At 36.5% G+C, this 21,262-nt stretch overlaps 1 protein-coding gene across 6 annotated transcripts in view; it reads right to left on the bottom strand.

Annotated features, from left to right (window-relative positions):
* Positions 1–21,262, bottom strand: part of USP33 (ubiquitin specific peptidase 33) — a 51,311-nt gene that overhangs the window by 21,436 nt on the left and 8,613 nt on the right. For 4 of the 6 annotated variants that reach the window (XM_064516059.1, XM_064516054.1, XM_064516057.1 and 1 more), the window contains exons 5-18: positions 20,719–20,781; positions 17,962–18,114; positions 16,061–16,160; positions 13,698–13,767; positions 12,276–12,389; positions 11,342–11,420; positions 9,334–9,754; positions 8,780–8,920; positions 5,769–5,881; positions 3,083–3,255; positions 2,870–2,964; positions 2,289–2,322; positions 1,460–1,505; positions 628–808 (exon numbers count right to left, since the gene is read on the bottom strand). In XM_064516059.1, the coding sequence (XP_064372129.1) occupies positions 628–808; positions 1,460–1,505; positions 2,289–2,322; positions 2,870–2,964; positions 3,083–3,255; positions 5,769–5,881; positions 8,780–8,920; positions 9,334–9,754; positions 11,342–11,420; positions 12,276–12,389; positions 13,698–13,767; positions 16,061–16,160; positions 17,962–18,114; positions 20,719–20,781 (1,783 nt within the window). The remainder of the gene's footprint in view (positions 1–627; positions 809–1,459; positions 1,506–2,288; positions 2,323–2,869; positions 2,965–3,082; positions 3,256–5,768; positions 5,882–8,779; positions 8,921–9,333; positions 9,755–11,341; positions 11,421–12,275; positions 12,390–13,697; positions 13,768–16,060; positions 16,161–17,961; positions 18,115–20,718; positions 20,782–21,262) is intronic. The other 2 variants (XM_064516056.1, XM_064516058.1) reach the window with 1 other exon arrangement.

Here is a 21,262-nt window from a genome sequence, read left to right as displayed (position 1 = left end):
AATAGACAGCAATAAAAAGTTTCTTCAGCTACTCATCATTATGCATAAATAGTAGTTTTTTGCCTATGTTGGGGTTCACTGGCACAGATCTTCTAAGTTTATTTATTTATTTATTACTGGTATGTTTGTGGTACTTCGTGAAATCTTCCAAAAAAAGTAGGAATATAAAGCATCCAAACATTAGACATACATACATCAGCTATAGAGAGCAGCAGACAACTGATCATCTGCTGGGATTTAACATTAACACTATTTATACATTCATGCTGTTCACTTTCAATAGTGTAAAGGGAAGAGGGAATAGTTGGAGGAATTTTTGTTTTCGGGCGGGGGGGGGAGAGGAAGAACACTGGAGTTTTGTACTTGCTTTGTATTCCAGGATCTGTTAATTTTTTTGGATTGCAAATTTGTTTAACAACACTACAATTTCAAAGACGTGTCTACTCTTAAAGAGCAAGTCTTTTATAGTTTTAAGGGTAAAAATCCCAGAACCTATCACATTTAAAATTATTCGTATTTAAAATTAACAATGCTTATCTGCTCTCCCTTTGCTACATAAACATTATCTTTAAACAGAAGTGCTGATGTGAATAACTGCAAATGCAAAACCATCAGCCTCATACTTACTGCTGGCAGTTCCATGATGACAGATGACAGATAACAGATCATAAGTCACTATTTGAGCTGGACTGTCCTTAGCAAGGAAAGGCTGAAGATCAAGTCCTTCCAGGGGAAAGGATACATGAGTCCCAATTTTTGTGGAAAACATAAGTTCATGTCTAAATCTTTTGAGATGAATGCACAATATCTGTAAGAAGGATCAACAGATTCAAGACCTGTATATGCTACTATTTTATAACCTTATTGTACATACCATCTTTTCATCATCCCAAAGCTTTGTGTTTTGCAATTTCTTAATTAGTTGTGGCTCAAGCAGTTACAGATGAATTAGGAATTTTCAAGGACTCAGTATATTGACAGTGTAAGAAACAGTAAGAGACTAACACTAACACAGCAATGAAGGACATACCTTTTCTCTTCCTCAATGCACCTATTGCACATTCTTGCCATGAGGGACAGTAATTCCTCCTGATTATCGCAGCCATCAACTCATGTTTTGAAGTGTAAGATTTGATTACTTTTAAAATGCAAAACATTACTTGTCAAAAAGATTTCCAAGTCTCACTACAGTATTTAATCCTATGCTGCAGCATAAATGAGTTCTGCAGGCTGACAATGACACAGGAGAAAAAAAATCTAACTTCACTTTTCATTATAAATGTTCACCTTCTTATAAGGTACATAATCAAATGCTGCTCACATTCTTAAAACACAAATATCAATACAAAGATATGCTTTCTTCATGTTATAAACACAATTTACTCTGTGCAACTTATAAGCCTTACCACATTCCTAATCATGCAGAAAAAGTGCTTTAAAGTGCATTTGGTAACAGTACCTCAGGAAATTTTTGCACTTTGCAGAATTTAACTCCATTTCTTAACCTAAGCAAAAGAAAAACAAAAAAATGCTTAGTTCTAAAAACATTTTGTTTCATTGTGCTAGATCAGCAAGAAACATAACAAAGTCTAAGCTGAACATTAAATTTGTAAATGCAGAATATTTCTGGAATGCAGACTAGACAGAGTAGCCAAAATTATACAAACAATGATGCTTTGGAAGAAAAGAATTTGTTCTGATGAAAAATTCAAAGCAATAGCTACAGATAATTAAGTTCCATCTAGCTAATAGTTTCTCCTACTATAGAGAAAACAACTTGAAGCTTCATGGAAGCTGACTATTCAGAGAAAAAAAAGAAAAGAAGAAAACCATAACCTCCAATTAAGTTTACCTTAAAATATTTCCTACAACAGATCAGTTATATAGCAAGAAATTATACTCTTTTTCCATACAGGGCTTTGAGCAGTTTTCAGAACTCTTCTGTTTCTTGCTTCTTTAGTCTACTAAAGCCATACCATAATTTTTACACAGTGAAGTAGACTGCTGCATCGTAATGAAGACCTATTAGTACTCTAGAAGCCTAACAGCTTTTATCTTGATCAAAAGAATTTAGATTAGTCTTAAATTGTACAGAACAACAAAAGAAGTAACCACATTTGGCTTATAGTGAGTCAGTGCTTCCTGACTCCTGCCCCTTTGTTAATAGTGGCAGCCATAGCACAAGGTAGTATCAAAAGATTGCAGGTACACATTCAAAAGAAATAAATGCCTCTTGACTAACAGCAAAAAATTAAGATAAATTAAAACAGAGGTAAAAGCCAGCTTACTTTTTACACTTTCCACAACTGTACATGTTATCACCTGCAAACATGGGGGAAGAAGAAAAATAGCCATTATTCTGCAAATCCAAATAGTTATCCTTCAAGTTCATACATTGGCTACATAAAAATTTCAAGGAAATTTGTCTTTACATTGCATTCAGTATTTGATTGCTACGAGGGTATTGACATTACAACTAGATAGAAAAGGTTCCTAAGTTTTATGCTTTCTACTATGAAGCAGCCTAATATAATTCAGAAGAGAGGATGATGTTTAATTTAAAAGGGAAAATTTACTAACGTCCACGTTAAGGATATGGGGAGGAGTATGGATACAGTTTTTCATCAATATTTCATTAAGCCAAATTCACTTTCACCTGACATTTCTGAAGTAGCCTTTATAGGCATTTCTCACCTTAACATTCATTGAGTGAGAAACTTACCTTTTTAAAATGAATGATCCCATAAGCAAGAAATAACTGTATCAGAGTCTAATAGGTGGCCTCTCCTTAACTGCGTAAAGCAACAAAGATACTAATCTTTTTATCATGATTGAAAAAGCAAGTGTATTAATGTAATTAACCTCTTACCCTTGAGCTCATCTCTGGCGAAAAAGGCAGCAAGACAATCTTGTAAGTTTACAACTGGACCCCAAAACCAGCTAGGAACACATGAGACAACAAACCTGAAACATCATTGACAGAAAAAAAAAAAACAAAAAAAACCCAACAAATGTTCTGCCAGAAGAGCAGAAACTGGAATTCAAAGAAATAAATAAATAAAACAAGGTAAAAATCATTTACCTTTTGAAATACTCCATAAAAAAAGCTATCCATCCCTGCGGTGCATATGCTTCTCCACATGATCCTGCTTTGACTAGAGAAGTCTGATGACTTGCAGAATGGAGTTTAGCGAGATCTTCCTTACCTGGAATAGGCAAAGACAGATCCTGAAAGGTCTCCAGGGTTACAGACACCTAAGGCAAAGAACAAATGAAACAGAAAAGAATCAAGAGAAACAGTAATTTAAATTGAATTCTGTAAAGTTCACCGGCAGCTACCAAGCTGTTGTGTAGTCTCAAATTCCACTAGGTGGCAAACTAGTTATCAATTATGCTATGTAAGAGTTCATGGCCCAGGTTGGGGGGGGAATTAGGAAGATAGAGCACATGTGTGTGAAAGCAAGTGAGCTTGTACATTATCATCACTGAAGCTTTGGTTATTTTCTTATGCTATTATTAATCATTTTTCTTCCTACTAGAGATACAAAGCTCTAAGATTTTTGCCTCAGGGTCTTGTTATGCAAGCTAGTTTCAGAAAGCTTCAGCCTATTTTCTGACAGTATTTTACTTCGACATTATCTTGACCTGATGCAACTGGATCTGCTGCCCGAGACTGTATTCCCCCAGCTGGGCATTTTATTTCTCTCATGCTGGATGTAGTGATAACAGTCACAGAGTAAAAAAAGTCAAGCAAAAAAAAAAAAAAAAAAATTACCTTGCATTTGCTCACCAGATCAACCTATGGTCTCAACATTAGCAGCTCCGAAACAAGTGAAACAGCAAGAACAGGTACTACACCAGAATAAGGTGAACATTAAACCATATCCCTTGTCCATAGAGGTTTACATATCCAATATTTGGTACTACTACTTTGAAATTGATGAGTTATACTATACATGCTTAGATAATTAAATTTTTCTAAATGTTCACCTGTGCTAAGTAATTCTATTAGCAAATAGCACAAAAACAAACAAACAAACAAACTACTGTTCCTGTGACAACACATCACCTAGTAGAAACCTGAACTTCAGAAACCAGTTTGTGATTCATAACGCTTGTAAGAGTAAATGCCTTTAGCTGGATTCTTCTAAAGGACTGAGTTTTCTCAGCCTCAATTTACCTGGTAAGAGTGATAAAGTATGTGGCGGACAGATGAATGAATTTTTTGCCTTAAACATTTCTTGGTGCATGGAGTGCAGGCAGGCCATAACCCCGAACAAGCCATCTGTCCCTGGCGGAAACAGGACTGGGCTGCTGCGACCCCTGAGATGGTCTCCCTGCGACCATCCAGAACACACCGAGCCTGCACTGAACGAGACCACAGTCGAGCAGAGACTTTGGGATCCGTTTTTAGCACAACTTCTATAAAACTTGCTTGGCATGAGTGGCTAAATTTGCTGAAGCCTTAGGCCGCACTCCCTAGTTTGGTGAGAAAGGGCCCCAGAGCTGGTGCAGGCGGGAACGATAAGGGAGTTACCAGCAATTTGCATTCCTGTGCACTGCTGAAACAGTGCTAATTGCTGGAGTTACCACCTCTTTGTCAAGACCTTGAGAGATGATGGTGGGACCCGAGGAAGGAAGACACACCTATAGGAAGGAAGACACACCTGTCTGCAGAAACTGCAACAGAAAAGATAAGGGAGAAAAGAAACAGCCTGCCTAGGAACAACGATGAGATCCAATAAGGAGCAGGAGACCCCAGACTCAAAAATTACTATTGGTCTGAACTACCACGTGGGGGGGTGGGAAACTTAATTTGAAAAAGCTATAATTGCCCAGGGACCTCTTTGTTCAGGGTCCCTCTTTGGAGGTACCCAACTCGAGCTGTAACCACTGCACGCGTGTCATTCCGAGCTAACCTAGGGTCGGACCCAACTCGAGTTGTAATTACTGCACGCGCACCACCAAAACTTACACCCAGGGTGAAGAGGAGCCACCTACCACCAGACGGGAGCCCCCCCCACTGCCGAGACTCCCAAAGGAAGAGGACCAACAGGACGCCGCTGGATCCACGGGTGGTGATATCTTTCTCTCTCTCTTTCCCCTTCTCTTTTGTTGAATGTTGGTAAGATCTGTTTTGTCTAGCTAGTTGCAGTATTCACCATTGAATTATCCTATTTGACCACATGCCTTATCTTTGTGTTAATAAATCTTAAAACTGGTTGGCTGGTGTCGTTTCACCTTAATTCAGTCCAAGGGCATCACGAACTTGGTCGTTTGGCCCCAAGGGGAGGGAGGTCGTCCTGAACGACTCCTTTCGGGCCGGCCGCGACAAAGTAGAACAATTTAACTTCCATCTTTTACTTTTCTTTGTAACATTATATACCTGACAGCTTATCACAGTAACAGGTATGCATTAGGAAAAAATCGGAATATTACCAAAAATTAATCATACCTAAGAGAAGCTGAAGAGCAACTTTTACTTCAACCTTGCTGTAAATCAGCACTCAAAATGTTATTTTTCAGCTGTATGTAATTTCTAACTGAATGAAAGCAGGGTAGTCTTCAAAGTGCTGGTAGCAGCTCTTATTAGGATTTTTGCAAACAAGTATGAAACACCCTTACCTTCTGAGGAAGTCTGCCACAAGAAATAAAAGATTACCAGGGAATGACTATATCTTTAGAGTCAAAAATATTTGGGGGGGGGGGGCCAAAAACACCCACACAAGAAAAACACTCCCCCTCCCACAAACACACTCCTTACTCACCCGATCGCAAGTCAAGCATTGTACTGAGCTTATTATAGTTCCATCAAATATGTCAGAGATAACACTCCTGTACTTCTTGCGTCTCTTCCTTTTTGGTGAGGACACAGCTGAAACTAGTATAAGATGACAAAAATGAAAGTAATCAAGATATTGTAGGATTCTGCTTTCCCTGAACTTTGCATAATAAATATATGGCATCTTTTGATTATAAAATGAAATTATGAGACAAGCTTCCTTTTCTCTTTAGTAAAGATTTCTCAGAGATTTCATAATCAGATCACTGCTACTACCAGGCAATCCATTTCAATTCCTCAAGCAGCTTATAGGCAAGACTAGAAAATTTTGCCGCTGTTTAAGCTGAGTAAAACTCAAATTGCCAGTCTTGAAATCCACAGCCTACTGCCATCAGATTAATCTCAGCAGTAATCCCCCAAAGTATGAATTCAAATAGGCAGATTCTATCTGACATGTAATTTGATCATATTTTTCCAGGAAGTTTTAACCACATTGGGCCAAAGAGCTGAGATCATACACAACCTTATTGTACTGCAACATTGATGACAGTGGGTTCAAGCAGACTAGGCATAACTAGTGTCTGACCTAAACAGCTAGTGATGAAAACAAAACAAACAAGAACACTACACCACCCCAAAACCAACCCTCTCCCCCAATTCTCTACTAATTAAGCAAACACACCAGAGCAGTCTCTTGGGCTCTATCCATTTTCAGAAATGGTAGACTGAAACAGAGACTGCAAACCCTCTGAAGTCAGCATGCTATCCAAGAGACTGCTCAAAAGTCTTGTAGGAGTCACAAGCAAACCTTGCCAAACTGCTGGCAGTCAGTAAGGGCACAGGCAGTGAAACACGGAATTAATTACAGTGAAAAGGAAAGCAAACAACTCCAATAAACCTTTCATAAAAACACAACCTCCCAATGCTCCTCTGTAGATAAACAGTTTGCCCCTTAGCACATACCCATGGCTCTCTGCTATCCAGCAGTACTAGATATTGCTTCTGTCTCACCCCTACCTAGAAAAATGTCTAAAATAATGGAAAAGTCTGAATTTAAAAGCATCACTAACAGAAAAGCTGTTAGGAGTAATCTGAGAAGTCCTCTTCCACATTAGATTTAGTTAGCATGGACACAAGCCACCTCATATTGCCTTTTGCCCCAAATTCTGGAAGGTTCCTTTCAATCATTTATTTTGCCACTACATGGCTTTACGATGCTTCTAAAGCTTCCGTTTACCAGCAATTTTGGAGATGTGCTATATCTATCACAATCCATATTAACAAATAGCAGGAAGAAATGGAAAACAGGCAGGGGCATCTGAGAATTATGGCACCCAGAAGACATCATTTGCTTTTAGCAAGGAGGAAACAGAAGAGAACAAGGGAAGAGGTGTATTTGATTAGGTAATTACATGTCATTCATAAGTTCTAGCACAGGGAATAAAGAACAGCAAGCTTGTGAGCCTGCAAATGGCTGCCCCACTACTTCCCTAGCCACTTCTACTGCATACACTTATCTGCTCTCTCAATGCTCCGTAAGTATGAGCAGGAGTGAGGTTATTAGGAAGTGACAGAAAAAAAATCAGAGTAGTTGAGGTTGGTAGGGACCTTTGGATATAATTTGGTACATCCTCATTCAAAGCTGTGCTACTTTTGAACAGTGGAAAATCCACCTCCAAAGATGGATATTCCACAACACCTCTGGGCCCGTTTCAGTCCTTAACCACTCATTTCAAAGGCTTTCCTTTCCCTCTAATAAGAATTTTCCTTACTGTATCTTTCCTCCATTTCCATTTGCTGTATGACTTCAAGAACAGTCCGGCTCTGTGCTCTCTATAACCATCCATTAAATAGTTGAAGACAGCCATATTCCCCCTCTAGCCTTCCCTTCTCCAGGCTGAACAAACCCAGCTCTCCCAGCCTCTCCTTGTATGTCACAGGCTCCAGCAACCTAACATCTTCATGATCTTCTGATGCACTCCCTTCAGTTTAAGCCTTTCTTGCACTAGCAAAGCCAAAACTGGAGACAGTACTACTGATGCAGTCTCATAACTGCAAATAAAGGGAAATAAATGGACCAAGGAGATAAAAAAAGTGACTTAAAACGATTTAAACTCTTCTCATTCAACAGTGTTAAAGCAACAAAAGGATAAGCAAACACTTTCAGAGCTGAATCATTTGTTGGATGAAAGAGGATCACAGTATTGGGAGGCTGGTTTGTTTGTGTTTGATGCTATCCTTAAAACTGTGTTCCAAACTATAAGCTTTTATTAAAATACTCTGTTAGAGAAATAAAGCCAAAAAAAAAATCATATTGTGTTGTTCCTGTGCCCTAAAACTGCCTTGTCCTGGAGCTAAAGGCAGTAGAAGTCTAAACTTTTTGAATGCTGTCTGATATAACATGTCGTGCCACAGAAAACAGCAAGAGAAATATGCTACACTGCACAGACAGTAGCAACCAGAGAGCAGCTACAATGCAGTGATTTATCCACAGCAAAGGTATACATGGATCCTTAAGCCTTGAAAACCTAAAATGTTGACTTATTGAACTTCTACTGAAGAATCTGTGTATATCTCCTCTGAGAAGTATTCACTTGTATTTCTTTCTGTGGGTACTGCCCTCTCTCACATGTACCCTCTCCCCAAACAGGAACAAAAGAGAAAGTTCTCTAAAAATATTATTCCACCCTCCAAAGGCAAAGGGGTAAACCTTATCCATGCTTCCAAAGAAACAAACAATCAGAAGCTCACAAAAGTAAAGGGACTCTTACTATAGGCCCAGCTTGTATAATGACCATTGACCCATTCCCCATCAGTGAAAGGGGACAAAAACCATAAGAGCAGTGCTGCATTGCTACACAAGCAGTGTGGAACGAGAACAGAGAAGAAAGCGCTCCATATCTGAAAGCTGCTGTATAGAGGTTAAGACACAAGAAGCAAAACAAAAGTTGGAATATGGAGCAATTCCGTTTCAGTAGGGGATAAAAGGGCCTATACCTTTTTTGTGGGCTGGTGCCAGCATAGGGCACGATGAGCATGATTTTGGAGGACTGTTTGATAAGCGTGCATTCATCCCTTCATTTGATGAGTGGCTTTGGACTGTAGATAGATCATTCATGTGGACATCACTGATGTATTCTGCAATTAATATTTGCATTATGTCATAAATCTAACAAAAAATTTACTGTAGAATAAACTGACACAACGGTTACACAGTTCATTTATCTACACTGGCAGGTCACCAGACATTTACTAATGCAGCATGATTTCAATTCACATATTAAGTTAAAACCAAAGCAAAAACACTCCCCCTCCCTTCTAGGTTGTCTGAAGTCTTATCCAGTACAAATCTTTAGCTTTCCAGGTGAACTCAAATTAGATTATAAAACATCTAAATGGAAAGATAAATTAAGAAGTTGCATTGTTCACAAGTAAGCCCACTTACCCTATTAGACTATAGCTCTCTACTGTATTCTAGAACTCATTTTCACTCGCACGGTTATGTCAGCTAAGACTGTGACTATTTCAACTGCACATTAGTAATGTCTTACCTGAGAATCTGCTGTGTATCTGTACTTTGACAGTTCCTTGATTATTTAAAAATTCAGTGGTTTCTGAAGCAGCATTTGCATTTTTTTCTAAGTCTTCCACAGAACTTTCTTGGTTAAGCTTGTTGCACAGTGCTTTTTCTTTCTGCCAGTCTTTGGACATGACTGAGCTGTTTTCATCATCCTGAATTAACATAGTTGTCTCTGCAATATCCTCTAAGACAGGCTTGAAGAGGCACTCATTTTCTGATTTTTCACTGGTACCACAGGATTCACAAGACTGAAAGCCTACATCTGATGGGCTCTTGTCTCCTTCCATACTCTCTTCAACGCTCATAGGCTGGGCATCTTCCACTTCTACAACTGGCTCTTTTAGTTCTTCATGAAGCAAGTCCATTAGACAACGCAAAAATTCTTGTGCATCCTAGGATTTTTTTAAAAAAGTTTTCCAAATGCAATGGAATGTTGTTGTAAAATATTAAAGTTATATTAGGAAAGAATATGAGTAACTAGAATGAAAGCTACAGCTGACTGTTAAAGAATAAGGTAAGTTCCCCTGCCTCTAGTCTAAAGTTGAAAAGAAATCTGATTTTCAGACAAGGTTTCCTGCATCCATTTCTGATGTGTCACAAGGAATCTTGAATATCAATACAAGGCTCTTCCTAAACACTCCTCCTGCTGACAAGCTTTTTTGACAGCTTTAACAAAAATACTGCCATAGCTTACACACACAATAAGTGCAACTCCAGCAACTACCAAGAATATGGTCAGACTCCAACTTTGCTGGTAACAGACTGCTTTAGGGGCGGATATTGGAAACCTTACACAGCATCTTCAGTAAAGCAATCAGAGCCTTGCCTTCACTGGGCATGGAAGTTCTTAACTAAAAAGGACTACAGTACAATTGGAAAGCTGGGATAAATGTATCCTATGGCAGCAAGATCTTAATTTTTCTTCTCAATCCCAAATAAGATTTCTTAAGAACTATCAGTCTTTCCAGAGAAAGCTGTGCAACATTACTGCCAGTCTAAACTCTGTTTGGAAATAATACTAAAAAACCCATCAAATTTCAAAATTCACCCACCAGCTAGGTTCCTGGGGATAGAGAGTATCAAATAAAAGCAGGCATGGGAGAGAACAATAGCCTTTTTTGTTAACTACCATTGCTTCTATTTTCTTCTTTACAGTTTGGTTGTTCATAACAATCACTTTTGATGCTCAGCACTCCCACCCCACCATCATAGCAGCAATCTATTAAGCTCTAACTGCTGACTGGTAAACATTCTTGTTGCTTGGTTAATAAAAAACACATGTTGTTACTTTCTTATAAATTAGTTATCAGACACAGATTTTTTCATTATCCAAGCCCAAAATCAATAAGCCTTTTTGTAAGAGCACTATCAGCAAATAGACAATTCGCATCTTGAGATGTAGATTAACCAGTAAACATTCTTAATTTAGCAAAATAATTCCTTTTTTACTGAAGACTGGACAAACAATAATTCATGTCTGCCTAACAGCTTACCAATTTACCAATCCAATAATGCTGTATATGAAACTGATATGGATTTTTAAAAAGCTAATAATTGAAAAAAATGGGTACTGTCACCCTAACTGAAAAAATACAGCTGGCTATACAGATAAATATAAAAAAAATTCTATTATACACTTTTTTGCTTTTATGAACACCTTTATTTTATTTTCTGGGACTGCTCAGACATTAGCAGTGTTACTTAACACAAATAAGAAAGTTTTAGGTACTCATTATTTAAATTTTCCTAAAGAGGGGAAAGGAATTATTCTCAAAAGTCAAAGTCTGATACAAATAAAACAGCTAAATTAAATGTCGAAAGCAGTTTCAGATGACCCAGATTTGAAGTACATAAGCTAAAGTTCATGTTGAAATTGCTTTAAATAAACACAGGAAGTATGATATTTTAACCCTTAAAGTTAGAAATAAAAGACTAACCTTATAGCTCAGGCGGATTTAAAATACAAGAAGAAATTTTACCTGTTGAGAATAGCCTCGAAATGTTGGATTAACAGTTTTAATTCCTTGAAATAAGCCAGTAGGAACAACAGAACCAGGCCTAAGTGAAAAAAGTGTATATTAAAATAATAATAAAAAAAGTGTTTAAGTGGGATTTCCCATCTTTACTGGGATCATAACAGTTTGATATCAATCTTAGCCCATCATAATATTGGTATTGAGAGATACAAAGAAAAATATTTTTGTATTGTTAACAAATAACTCATCTGCCAGAAACAGCAAAGGCTGTATTAGCCATTTTTATTAGCCATAGTGTTTAAGGTTCACATCATCCAATTGTCTCCAACATGAAGAATCAAACATATTCTTCACGCTATGCACAATTACTATTTAACTGTTTTGTAAGTTTATTTTTAAAGTATTTTCATAGAAATAACAAATTCCATGCAAGGAAAAAGAATTGATAAAACGCTGATACAGAATCAAGGACACGGAAGACAAATCTAAAATATATAACAACTTTATTTCTTATAGATATAAACTTGTTTTTAATAACTTAAGGCTACTTTGTACAATGCTTATTCATATATTTCTTGATGTAATTTGTAGCAAGGAAGATTATCAATTATGTGTCCTAGCTATGGCATATATGGAAAGGAACAGGTTATGATTTGCAGGATTCATACCCTCCTTAGCCTTTCCTTTCTAAAGCAAAAGCCTGACCCTTTCAGCTCTTCCCTGAGGATCACCGTTTCTTCCACACAGTTTTCCTACTGAAATGGATCTTTATTTCCCAAACAGCATGTACCAGTCCTTTTAGAGCAAACTTTTAATATAAATTAGTAATTCTGTGATACAGACGAGAAAAAAAATTTACACCTAGGTTAGACTAATCCATACCATACTAAGTCTGTCTTTTATTTATAACCATTTCATCACCAAAATGATGCAATACCTGCTTTTGTGCCAGAGTTCTGTCATCAGCTTGAGGTAACTTTTACAAATTGCTGGTTTTTTATCTGTTCTGGCTAAGGCTCCACAATCAAGAAAAAAGTGTGTCAAAGGTGGGCTGATTAAAAAGAAAAAAAATGTTATTTTCAAGCAGTTAAAATACAAGAGGAAACCCATACTTTGAACAAGATCTTAATCAAGAGTAATTACTATTATGTAAATGAACAATTCAGTTTCCTGGGTCCCTAAGTGCTATAGCCAAATGTTTCCTAGTAGGACCACCTCACTGGTAAAGCAGCTCTGCTCCTCAAACTTATTCTGACATTTGTTAAAGCACCAGAATTGTCCAGTGGGATTCAAATTCAAGGCAAACTCTACTGTCCATCACAGAAATACACATACACCTCTGTGGCAACAATCACCACAAGCCTGGGCTGTAAATAGATACCAAAAATCTTTTTGCTAGCATCCAGCAGTGCCACATGATGTTTCTAGGCAAGTAATTCCTATTTACATCATTATTTACCCGTTTACTTCATGGTGTGTTGTTAACTCTCACTCTCTCTCCCCCCACCCTTTTGCAAGTCACACCACCTTATACAAGTTGAACTTATTTTTATACAAGACAAAAGGCGATATTCCAGCATACTTGCAAACTTTGATATTTCTTAGATTAGATGCCTTATGCCACTTCTCCACCTTCTAGAGAAAAGTAGAAAATTAGAGCACCAGTATTTGCCTCAGCTCCCCTCTCCCTGAGCAGATATTTCCAGTAAGGTCTATTGAACCTTGCCCTGTCTTGAATTGCAGCCAAAAGCAGTCGCATACAGTAAGCATATATGTTATGTGCTTCAGTATAGTCCCAGCCTCTAACCATCCACAGCACAAGAAATTCCAGAGATGGATAGTGTTTTTATCTCTTTAGCCTTAGATTTCTGCTTCGTGAACCTGTCCACTATCTCCAAGTGAGATGATACTGTATTCTAGACATTCCTAGGACTATTTAGCACAGTAAGAACTATGCATCCGGAGTGTTGTTAAGTACTGAATTTGGACCTTTCAGTCTTAACATGTCTCTTTTCTAATTAGGGTTTATACCTATGTATTTCCTTTGGTTTCTTCTGCTGAGGGAGAAAAACCACCAAGCTTGTATCAAGGTTTTTTTTTTTTTTTGTTTTTTTTTTTTTTAAATCAGCTTTTCTTCTAGTTTCTAGAACTAATACTAGAATGAAACAGGCAAAAACTGACTAATCCTGATCCCAAAATACTTAATTGTATTGGTAACACAAGTGCTTGCAGTATGCAAGATTGAGCTTTAACAGAAACATGTCCTCTTCCATGGTAGCCCAGCCCTTCATAATCTGTAACTCAGTCTTCAGAAAATGTATGTCTATGCAAATATAAAATTTATAACCATTTTCCTTACCAGTTGGAAAGAGCCTGTAAAGCTGCATTCATGTAACATGTGTTTCCAATATTTTTTAATCCTGTAAGACCTGAAAAATAATTAATATTCAGCAAGTCTCCTAAGCTAATACAAAGACATATTAAGGAATATGCTTCCAAGTAGATACGTACTAATTAAACTCTGCTATATTATATCTGCCAATTGGCTTCTGATGCCAATTAGAACACAGAGGTGTAACTAAAAGAAACATAGGCCTCCTAAGGGAATACCAGTCTATCTAGAAAAAGTAATTAGTATTTTGATTTTGGCTGATTAAAACAATTCAGACAAGTAGACTGTACTTCATCATCTTAACTTCCGATGTTTTATGACAGTTGCAGACTTATTTTAAAAAGTGTTTATCGGTAATATACTTAGAATTTAACAGGACTGGTAAATCATTAAGTTCAAGTAAAACTTCTCTATGCTGTGTTCATAACAGTTAATCAGAGTATCAAAGGCTTTTAAAAGAAGTTTTCATTCTTCTGATTAAAGTTCATGCTAATAGTTAAGGTTAGATTATACATTCAAAACCTACTGAGCACACAATTATCCCAGAATCAGAGATTTAATCAACTTACAACTAGTCTTTCTATGCAGACTAAATACCCTAATCCTTATACAGACTGTTCAGTTTAGGCTACCCCAAGAATTAATTTTCAAGCCCAGACTGTTCACTTTCTTTACCAATAACTGCAAATAGTTTTTCCATGCACAAGTTACAATTAACAAACTCCTTCAATAACTAATGCAGCAAATGGAGTCATCAAAAGTACTCTCTAAACATCTGAAGAGAGGCTATTCAGACAAGCCATAACTAGCATGCTATCTCAACTCAATGAAAAAAATTCACCTGAAACACTTGCTATTCTTAGCTAGTGCAGCATTAAATTAATGAAGTAATTAATTTCAAAATAAAATTGCTGTTGTGTGAGAAAGCACGGTAACATTTACGAGCACAGAACCACTATCTTAATTACTAAAACCAGAAAGCTTAGAATATTTGGTAATTAACACCATTGACTTGATGTAATCCTTAAAACACAGGAACTGCATCTGATCATTTTGGTCTATGACAGAGAAATAAAATATACTAACAAAACTGTATTACATCTTAAAAATAAAAATAGTAAAAAGATTTGTTACTTCAGTTGGGTTTTAGAAGGTTCTATTATCTGTCTGAATTGAAATACAGTCCTGTGCTTCCCACATGTGAACCTGCATTACATTAGCCCTTCCAATTGCTACTACAAAAAAAAAAAAAAAAAAAAAAAAAAGACAGCCGTTCTTACTTAAATGGGAAAGAAACAATAGTCATAGTTTAGGCATTTTTAATACAAACAGAGATAGAAGAAATTAACTGGGAATAAAACCCATGGGTTAATGATTTAAAGAGAGATGGTGAATTAGTGGGGAAGACATATCAAGAAAGACTGCCAGACAACAGAAGAGGCAAAGATAATTTCTGGCTAACGCTAGCAGACTTAGGGGAGAGAACTCTTGTAGCAGATGAGTAAAGAAGTGAGATCCATGAATTAAAAGCTCTTATCATTGCTGATGGGAAAACAAACTGCCTTGACATATTCATTGGCATCTCAAAAACAATAGCTTAGACTTATCTACTGGTTACATATTTCTGAATACCATTTTCTTAGAAACATATTTACTTTTAACATGAATAGTATCAAACATGCGTATCTTTTTATAGCGACCAATGCCTGTTTGAGACTTCTAAGAAATAACAATCTTGATGTTCTCTTATGAAATGAGCAATTAAGACTTCACTGTTTGGGGGTTCATCCACTTTCATTTTACATTTTCATCTTAATATTAACTATTAGGCTTGGGTTAACTTTTACAACAAAAAAGCTTGGCAGCGCATGAAATCCATTACTAAGAAGGAAAGAGGAAGAAAAAAATAAAACCAAACAACAGCAAAAATCACCACTGGAAAGCTACCGTAAAAGGATTACCCAAAATGCAGAAAAGCATTCGAACCAGGAACCTTATATAATAGAAAAAAACATTAGAACAGATTTTATAAAAAACTACTCTTACCAGAGTGGCTAGAACACCAGCTACACTAAACATTACTCCAACATGCTTTCTTATTTTTTGTTGTTGCTTTCATGGGTGCACTACATATATCACCACAGCCTCTGCTCTGAAGGTAAGTAAAGATTGCTGTAATAAAGGCAAAACTAAAAATAAAGATCTTAGTTTGAGCAGAATGGGAAACAGTTCCAGTTAGAAGACAACTCATTTTTAGCTGGAGAACACACTTGGAGACATATACATACAATGAAGGACAGCAATAAAGTACTGGATTTTGCTTGTATTACCTCTAGTCTTTAACTCATCTTCTTCCACTTCTGTATCTAGATCATCAAATACAGCTGCTAGTGGAATCTTCAGTACAGGATTACTAGGTATTTTAAAATCCTTATCAAAAAGAAAAAGTACATTTATTTGTACATTTTTTTTCTTCTCTAAAGCTTTAGCATAATTCCAGCAAAAAACCCCTATGAATTAAAAATTATGCGACTGAGAACTGCATTTTGAAAGCTTATTTCACATAAAGTGAGAATAAAAGGATTCCGCAGCTACACTAACAAAATTTACTAAGAAAAACAAATTTTTGATTTCAGACTAGCAGTGACAACACTGCACCATTTAGTGAAGACAGTCGAAGACAGTCAAAACAGAATAAGTTATTATATTTCTTTCCCTTTGATAACAAACAAACAAGCCTGCGCTGCAACATTACCACAGCAGTCATCACGTAAGAGTCAGTATACGTGCTTTTGATTTGCTACCAGATGTCTCACTACACTCAGAGACAAATCTGCCGGAAACAAAATTTATAAACGGAGAAACAGAGTATTAGGCAGGCAAACATTTGTTGCCTGACAAATTCTTCTTGTGAGCACATAAATAGAAATTCTAAACAAAACATGAGACAAAATTTGTAAGTTCCACTGTTTTTCTGTGAATTATACCTATTTCCTTGGAAGATTAAAGCAGGTAAGTATAACAGGACAGAAGGGATTTAAGTCTGGACCCAGCTTAATATTAACTTGGAATACCTGGTAAAGAAGAATTAAAAATGTATATTTCAATAGTACTATTCTAATTGGGAAGCTGACATTTTATGAGAAAAACTAATCTTAAAGTTAGACATTTTCCCTCCACATATATTTTAAATAGCATATTGAAAAACTGCCACTCTCTGCTAATTTCTGTTTTTCAAAAAGATGCCTACATACAACCTACACATTATCCTATCTGTTCCGTAGCTCTATGCCCAAAGCAAGGCATATTAAGAAACGCTTCACTGCTGTTTGCGTCAGTTTTAACTGAGTTAAGCCATTTTTATCTAAGTACATTCATTAAAGATATAATGATCTTTTCTCAAACACATCATGCCAAACAAGCTTGCCAAATTGTTAAAAAAATATTAGAGCAAACCATACTAGTAGCCTTCGCAGGCATCAGTAACTGGGAGAAGATTAAAAACACACATGCGCACACACAGACACTTGTTCAAGTTGCAGAAGAACACAAGACAAGCAAATAGCATACTTCTAATATTTTGGTTCTGTGCATAAAAATCTGTTTCGCTCAATTTTTTTTTCTTACTTGCCTCCAGTGTTATCATTTTCATCCATTATCTTACTCTTCAGTTACTATGTTAACTGTTAATAACTGTGGAATTGGAAAGAGTTAAGCACTTCTGTAAACTCTTTTCTCTGATATAATAATTGTATAAAATACTACAATTTTAGGCCTGTATTTTATATTGGTCATATTCTTCTCCTTAGAATATAAACGCATTCTAAAGCATTTTGCTATTCCATGCAAGTTAGCCAGTAATTACTGTCATGAGTTTTGTAACTAAGAAATTTTCAAGAGCTGACAGAATGGAAAGCACAGCTGAATTACTCCAACCTTGCAGCCTTAAATTTAACCCTGTGCTTTTTCTGTACCTTCCAATTTATTGTCAATTAAAAAAATAGCAAGTTCAACAAAGCATTCTTGGGAAGCATGCAGTACGCAAAGAATGAACAGAGGGTGGCCACTGTCTCTTCAGAGAAGTGTTCTAAAGATAGAGAGAAATGAGTAGAAAGCACAGACAAAAGAGGGGAGGAAATGACAGTCTCTTACTCCAGAAAAGACATGTAAAAGCAATAATGCTTTACTGCAAAGCTACAGCTGCCCATATATTTCACTGGTTTAAAAATACCTGCACATTATTTTCTTGTGCTTGATGAGACAGTCTTGCATTTGGTAGTGGAGAGTGAGATCCTAATTTTCTGTCCAGGAATACTTCCTTACTACAGGCATAACACCAAACACGGAGTGTAGTAAGGTTGACAGTTAGACAGTGGTTTGTTTCCTAAAACAGAACAAAAGCCCAGACTGTGATTCAGAAATTTGGAATAGTACTGCTATATGCAAGCTACAACAGAATTATTAAAGTGCTGTCTTTGAACATCGAGATAAATATATACATTAAAAGTATTAAAAAAAATTAGCAATTCCATTACTGAAACTTTAGCACAAATGACAACATTTTTATTATAAGTTACTCAGACTAGCAACAAGATACAATCAGAATATAAGCCATTGTCATATCTGACATGCCTCTGAGTAATTACAAAAATAAGAGAGACTATCATCAAGTGTTAAAATTCACAACAAACCAATTTTCCAGGAATGCCTGCGAGTGGTAATAATGGTAGCCTCCTCAACAGTGAGGTTAGTGTTTAAATTTCCTACAGCAAACAAGCAGAATTAAGTTATTGGCCATTTACCAATCAAAATAGCAAGATGAATAAGATTTTCAGTTCAGTTACAGTAAGAGCTGTTCACATCAAAACAAACACTCTAGACTCAATTAGTTCTCGTTGAGAGTTTCATACTGTGGAGCTATATAAAAACTTCACAGATGGAGAATATTTTTACCTTTATCTTTCTTTTATCAAACTCTGCCTACTGTAAGACTGTGTACACTGTTGCTATTATCCTGCAAAGACTTCCACCAATCCTTACTGCATCTCTTCCTTATATGGAGGCACTAGCTAGGTTTACCAGCAGCAAGGAATCTGCTAGAAATTAGGAAAATGCTACAACTGCTGCAAGATGCCTAACTTATTCCTCCCCTCATTTAATAAGGCTCTGTATAAGACCAATGTTTTTAAATATAAAATGTGGGGTACAGTTTCACTACACAGACCTTCCTCTATGAAAAACTGTCAGAAACTTCAGATATTTTTAAGTAGACTTTTTTAATTATAAGAAATATGCCTGATTCTGCAGCTTCAGTTGCATAAGCAATTACATGTCTCCAGAGCAACAGCTTATTAATTTTCTCAAAGAGGAGGAGATGAACAGTGTTACTTGCAGTACAGGGAACCCTGCTGGTAGAAACTGGAGTGACCAAAATTAAACCAACTCACATCAGTCTTGTTTCTCCCATTTTAGTGAGAGCTTATAGAGATTTGCATTGAAAAATACAAAGATCAATAATGCGTAACCAGTGAACATCTGAGGAATTAAACAAGGAAAAAAAAACCCAGTATTCTGAAGAGGGCTTACTATCCAGAAATTAAAATTAAGTAACAAGAAAAATCAAGACAAAGATGTCACAGACAGCAAGTAAAACTATCCATTCCCTTTCTCTTATCTGGCAAGTATATAACATTGCTAAAAAGAGCATGTGAAGAAGTAGGAATAAGCTACAGTAGGAAGCTAAGAGGTATAAAAATTATAGTCAAGAAATTCAGGGACCATCTGTTCCTCGATTGCACTTCAAGCAGCTCATTTATATATTTATTGTAAAGGCTTCAGAACTGTGATTCAGCTCAAATAGCTGGCGAAATAGTCTGGATTTTTATTAACCTAGTATTGGATATGTACCCCTTTCAAGGCCCTGTTTAAAAAAAAAAAAAAAAAAAGAAAAGAAAAGAAAAAAAAATCAGGAATGGTTGTAAATGTGGTCATAAAACATTCTTTTTCCTTCTGAAAACCCAGTCTATATTCTTTGTTCATTTTAATAATTCACTCTTTTTGGTATTTTTAAAGACCAAAATCTGCTCTGCATGGAGCTTTCAACACCCGTTCTATGATACCACCACTGTACATTGGTGGCAAGAATTCCATTTAGACAGAAAGCCAGTGATTCTGAAAAGACATATCAAGACTACCACCCCTCTGTCTCCAGCATATTCGCTAATAGAGAACAACAGCTCATTTGCTTCATTTTGGCACGTTACACTTACACATGCATGCACACAGAACAAATTGCAAGCTTATGACCCAAACAGATGCACTCAAGCCATCCAGCCTTGTCAGAACTTGGCATGTTGGGAACACAGTGCACACATTCCACTGCTCCCACTGAACAGGATCCAAGATCAGCACTGAGCAGGAGAAGATACGCTCAGCAAGGTCTACACTGTCTTTATCAGTAGCCACAGGAACAGGGAGCACAGTGCAGAAACAAGGCACCTATTTCTGGTAATTTATACTTCCAGTCTTCATTAACCTAACTTTTCTCTTCTTTGCAACAAAAGAGGTCCCCTCAAACTTCACCACAACTCTCTGTATTAAAAACTTGGTCTTATCCATCAGGCAGCCATGATTCTAAAAAGTTGGACTAGAGCTGAAGTACTACCTATTAGGAAGTCTTTTGTCCACATGTCTATCCTACATCTTGAAGACTACCACTATCTGTTGATTTTACTTCACCCTGTTCTGTGAAGGAACACAATAGTGTCAGAATTACATAAATAATACATGCAGCTGCACAAGGATTATAAACTCACAAGCCTCCAAAATAATAAAACTTGCTTCTATAGATTTAAAACATTAATAGGTATATAAAATTTTACTCAGTTAATGCTAACACAGGTTACTCATTTCACTATCTAGAGTGAAGAAAGTTCTCTAATTTTACTCCACTCGTTCAAGCAACAGTATTACTAGCGAATACGCATACCTGGGAATGGGTGGTACTGTGATCTACATGGGATTCACCACAGCCAACATATGAACATCTGTTCTGTTGAGTAAGATATGAAAAAACATTATATAGAATCGAAGAGTGACGTCAAGTTTACAGAGTAAGAACACAATGCCAGTCCCTTTTAAGTTCACTATTTCAAACTTGCAGGGTCCTACACAAACCAGGAGACACATACAGTAAATGTTAAAATAAATACCATCTAAAGCAAGTTAAGAACGCTGCAAGATTTAACTCAACTTCTTTCACTGGTGGGCAACATTAGACATTTAATGCTCCTGGAGTATAATTTTTGGCCATTTTGATATTTTCATTCAGATTAAGGTCAATATATTTGATTCTTTTTTAAACAAACTATGACTTAGTAGAGATCTTGATAGAAAATATAAAGTTAACCAGTCTCTAAAGTGCTGAATTGCAATGGACTTGAAGTACAACACATTTATACAAAAATGCCTGTATGCTGACACCCACAGCACCCACTGAACAGAGTATTACTTTACAATTCATTAATTTCTAT

Source organism: Dromaius novaehollandiae, chromosome 8 (genome assembly GCF_036370855.1).
Source record: "Dromaius novaehollandiae isolate bDroNov1 chromosome 8, bDroNov1.hap1, whole genome shotgun sequence".
In the NCBI taxonomy this organism is placed as follows: domain Eukaryota; kingdom Metazoa; phylum Chordata; class Aves; order Casuariiformes; family Dromaiidae; genus Dromaius; species Dromaius novaehollandiae.
Note: the sequence above shows the minus strand (reverse complement) of the source record. Positions and strands in the feature narration are given on the sequence as shown.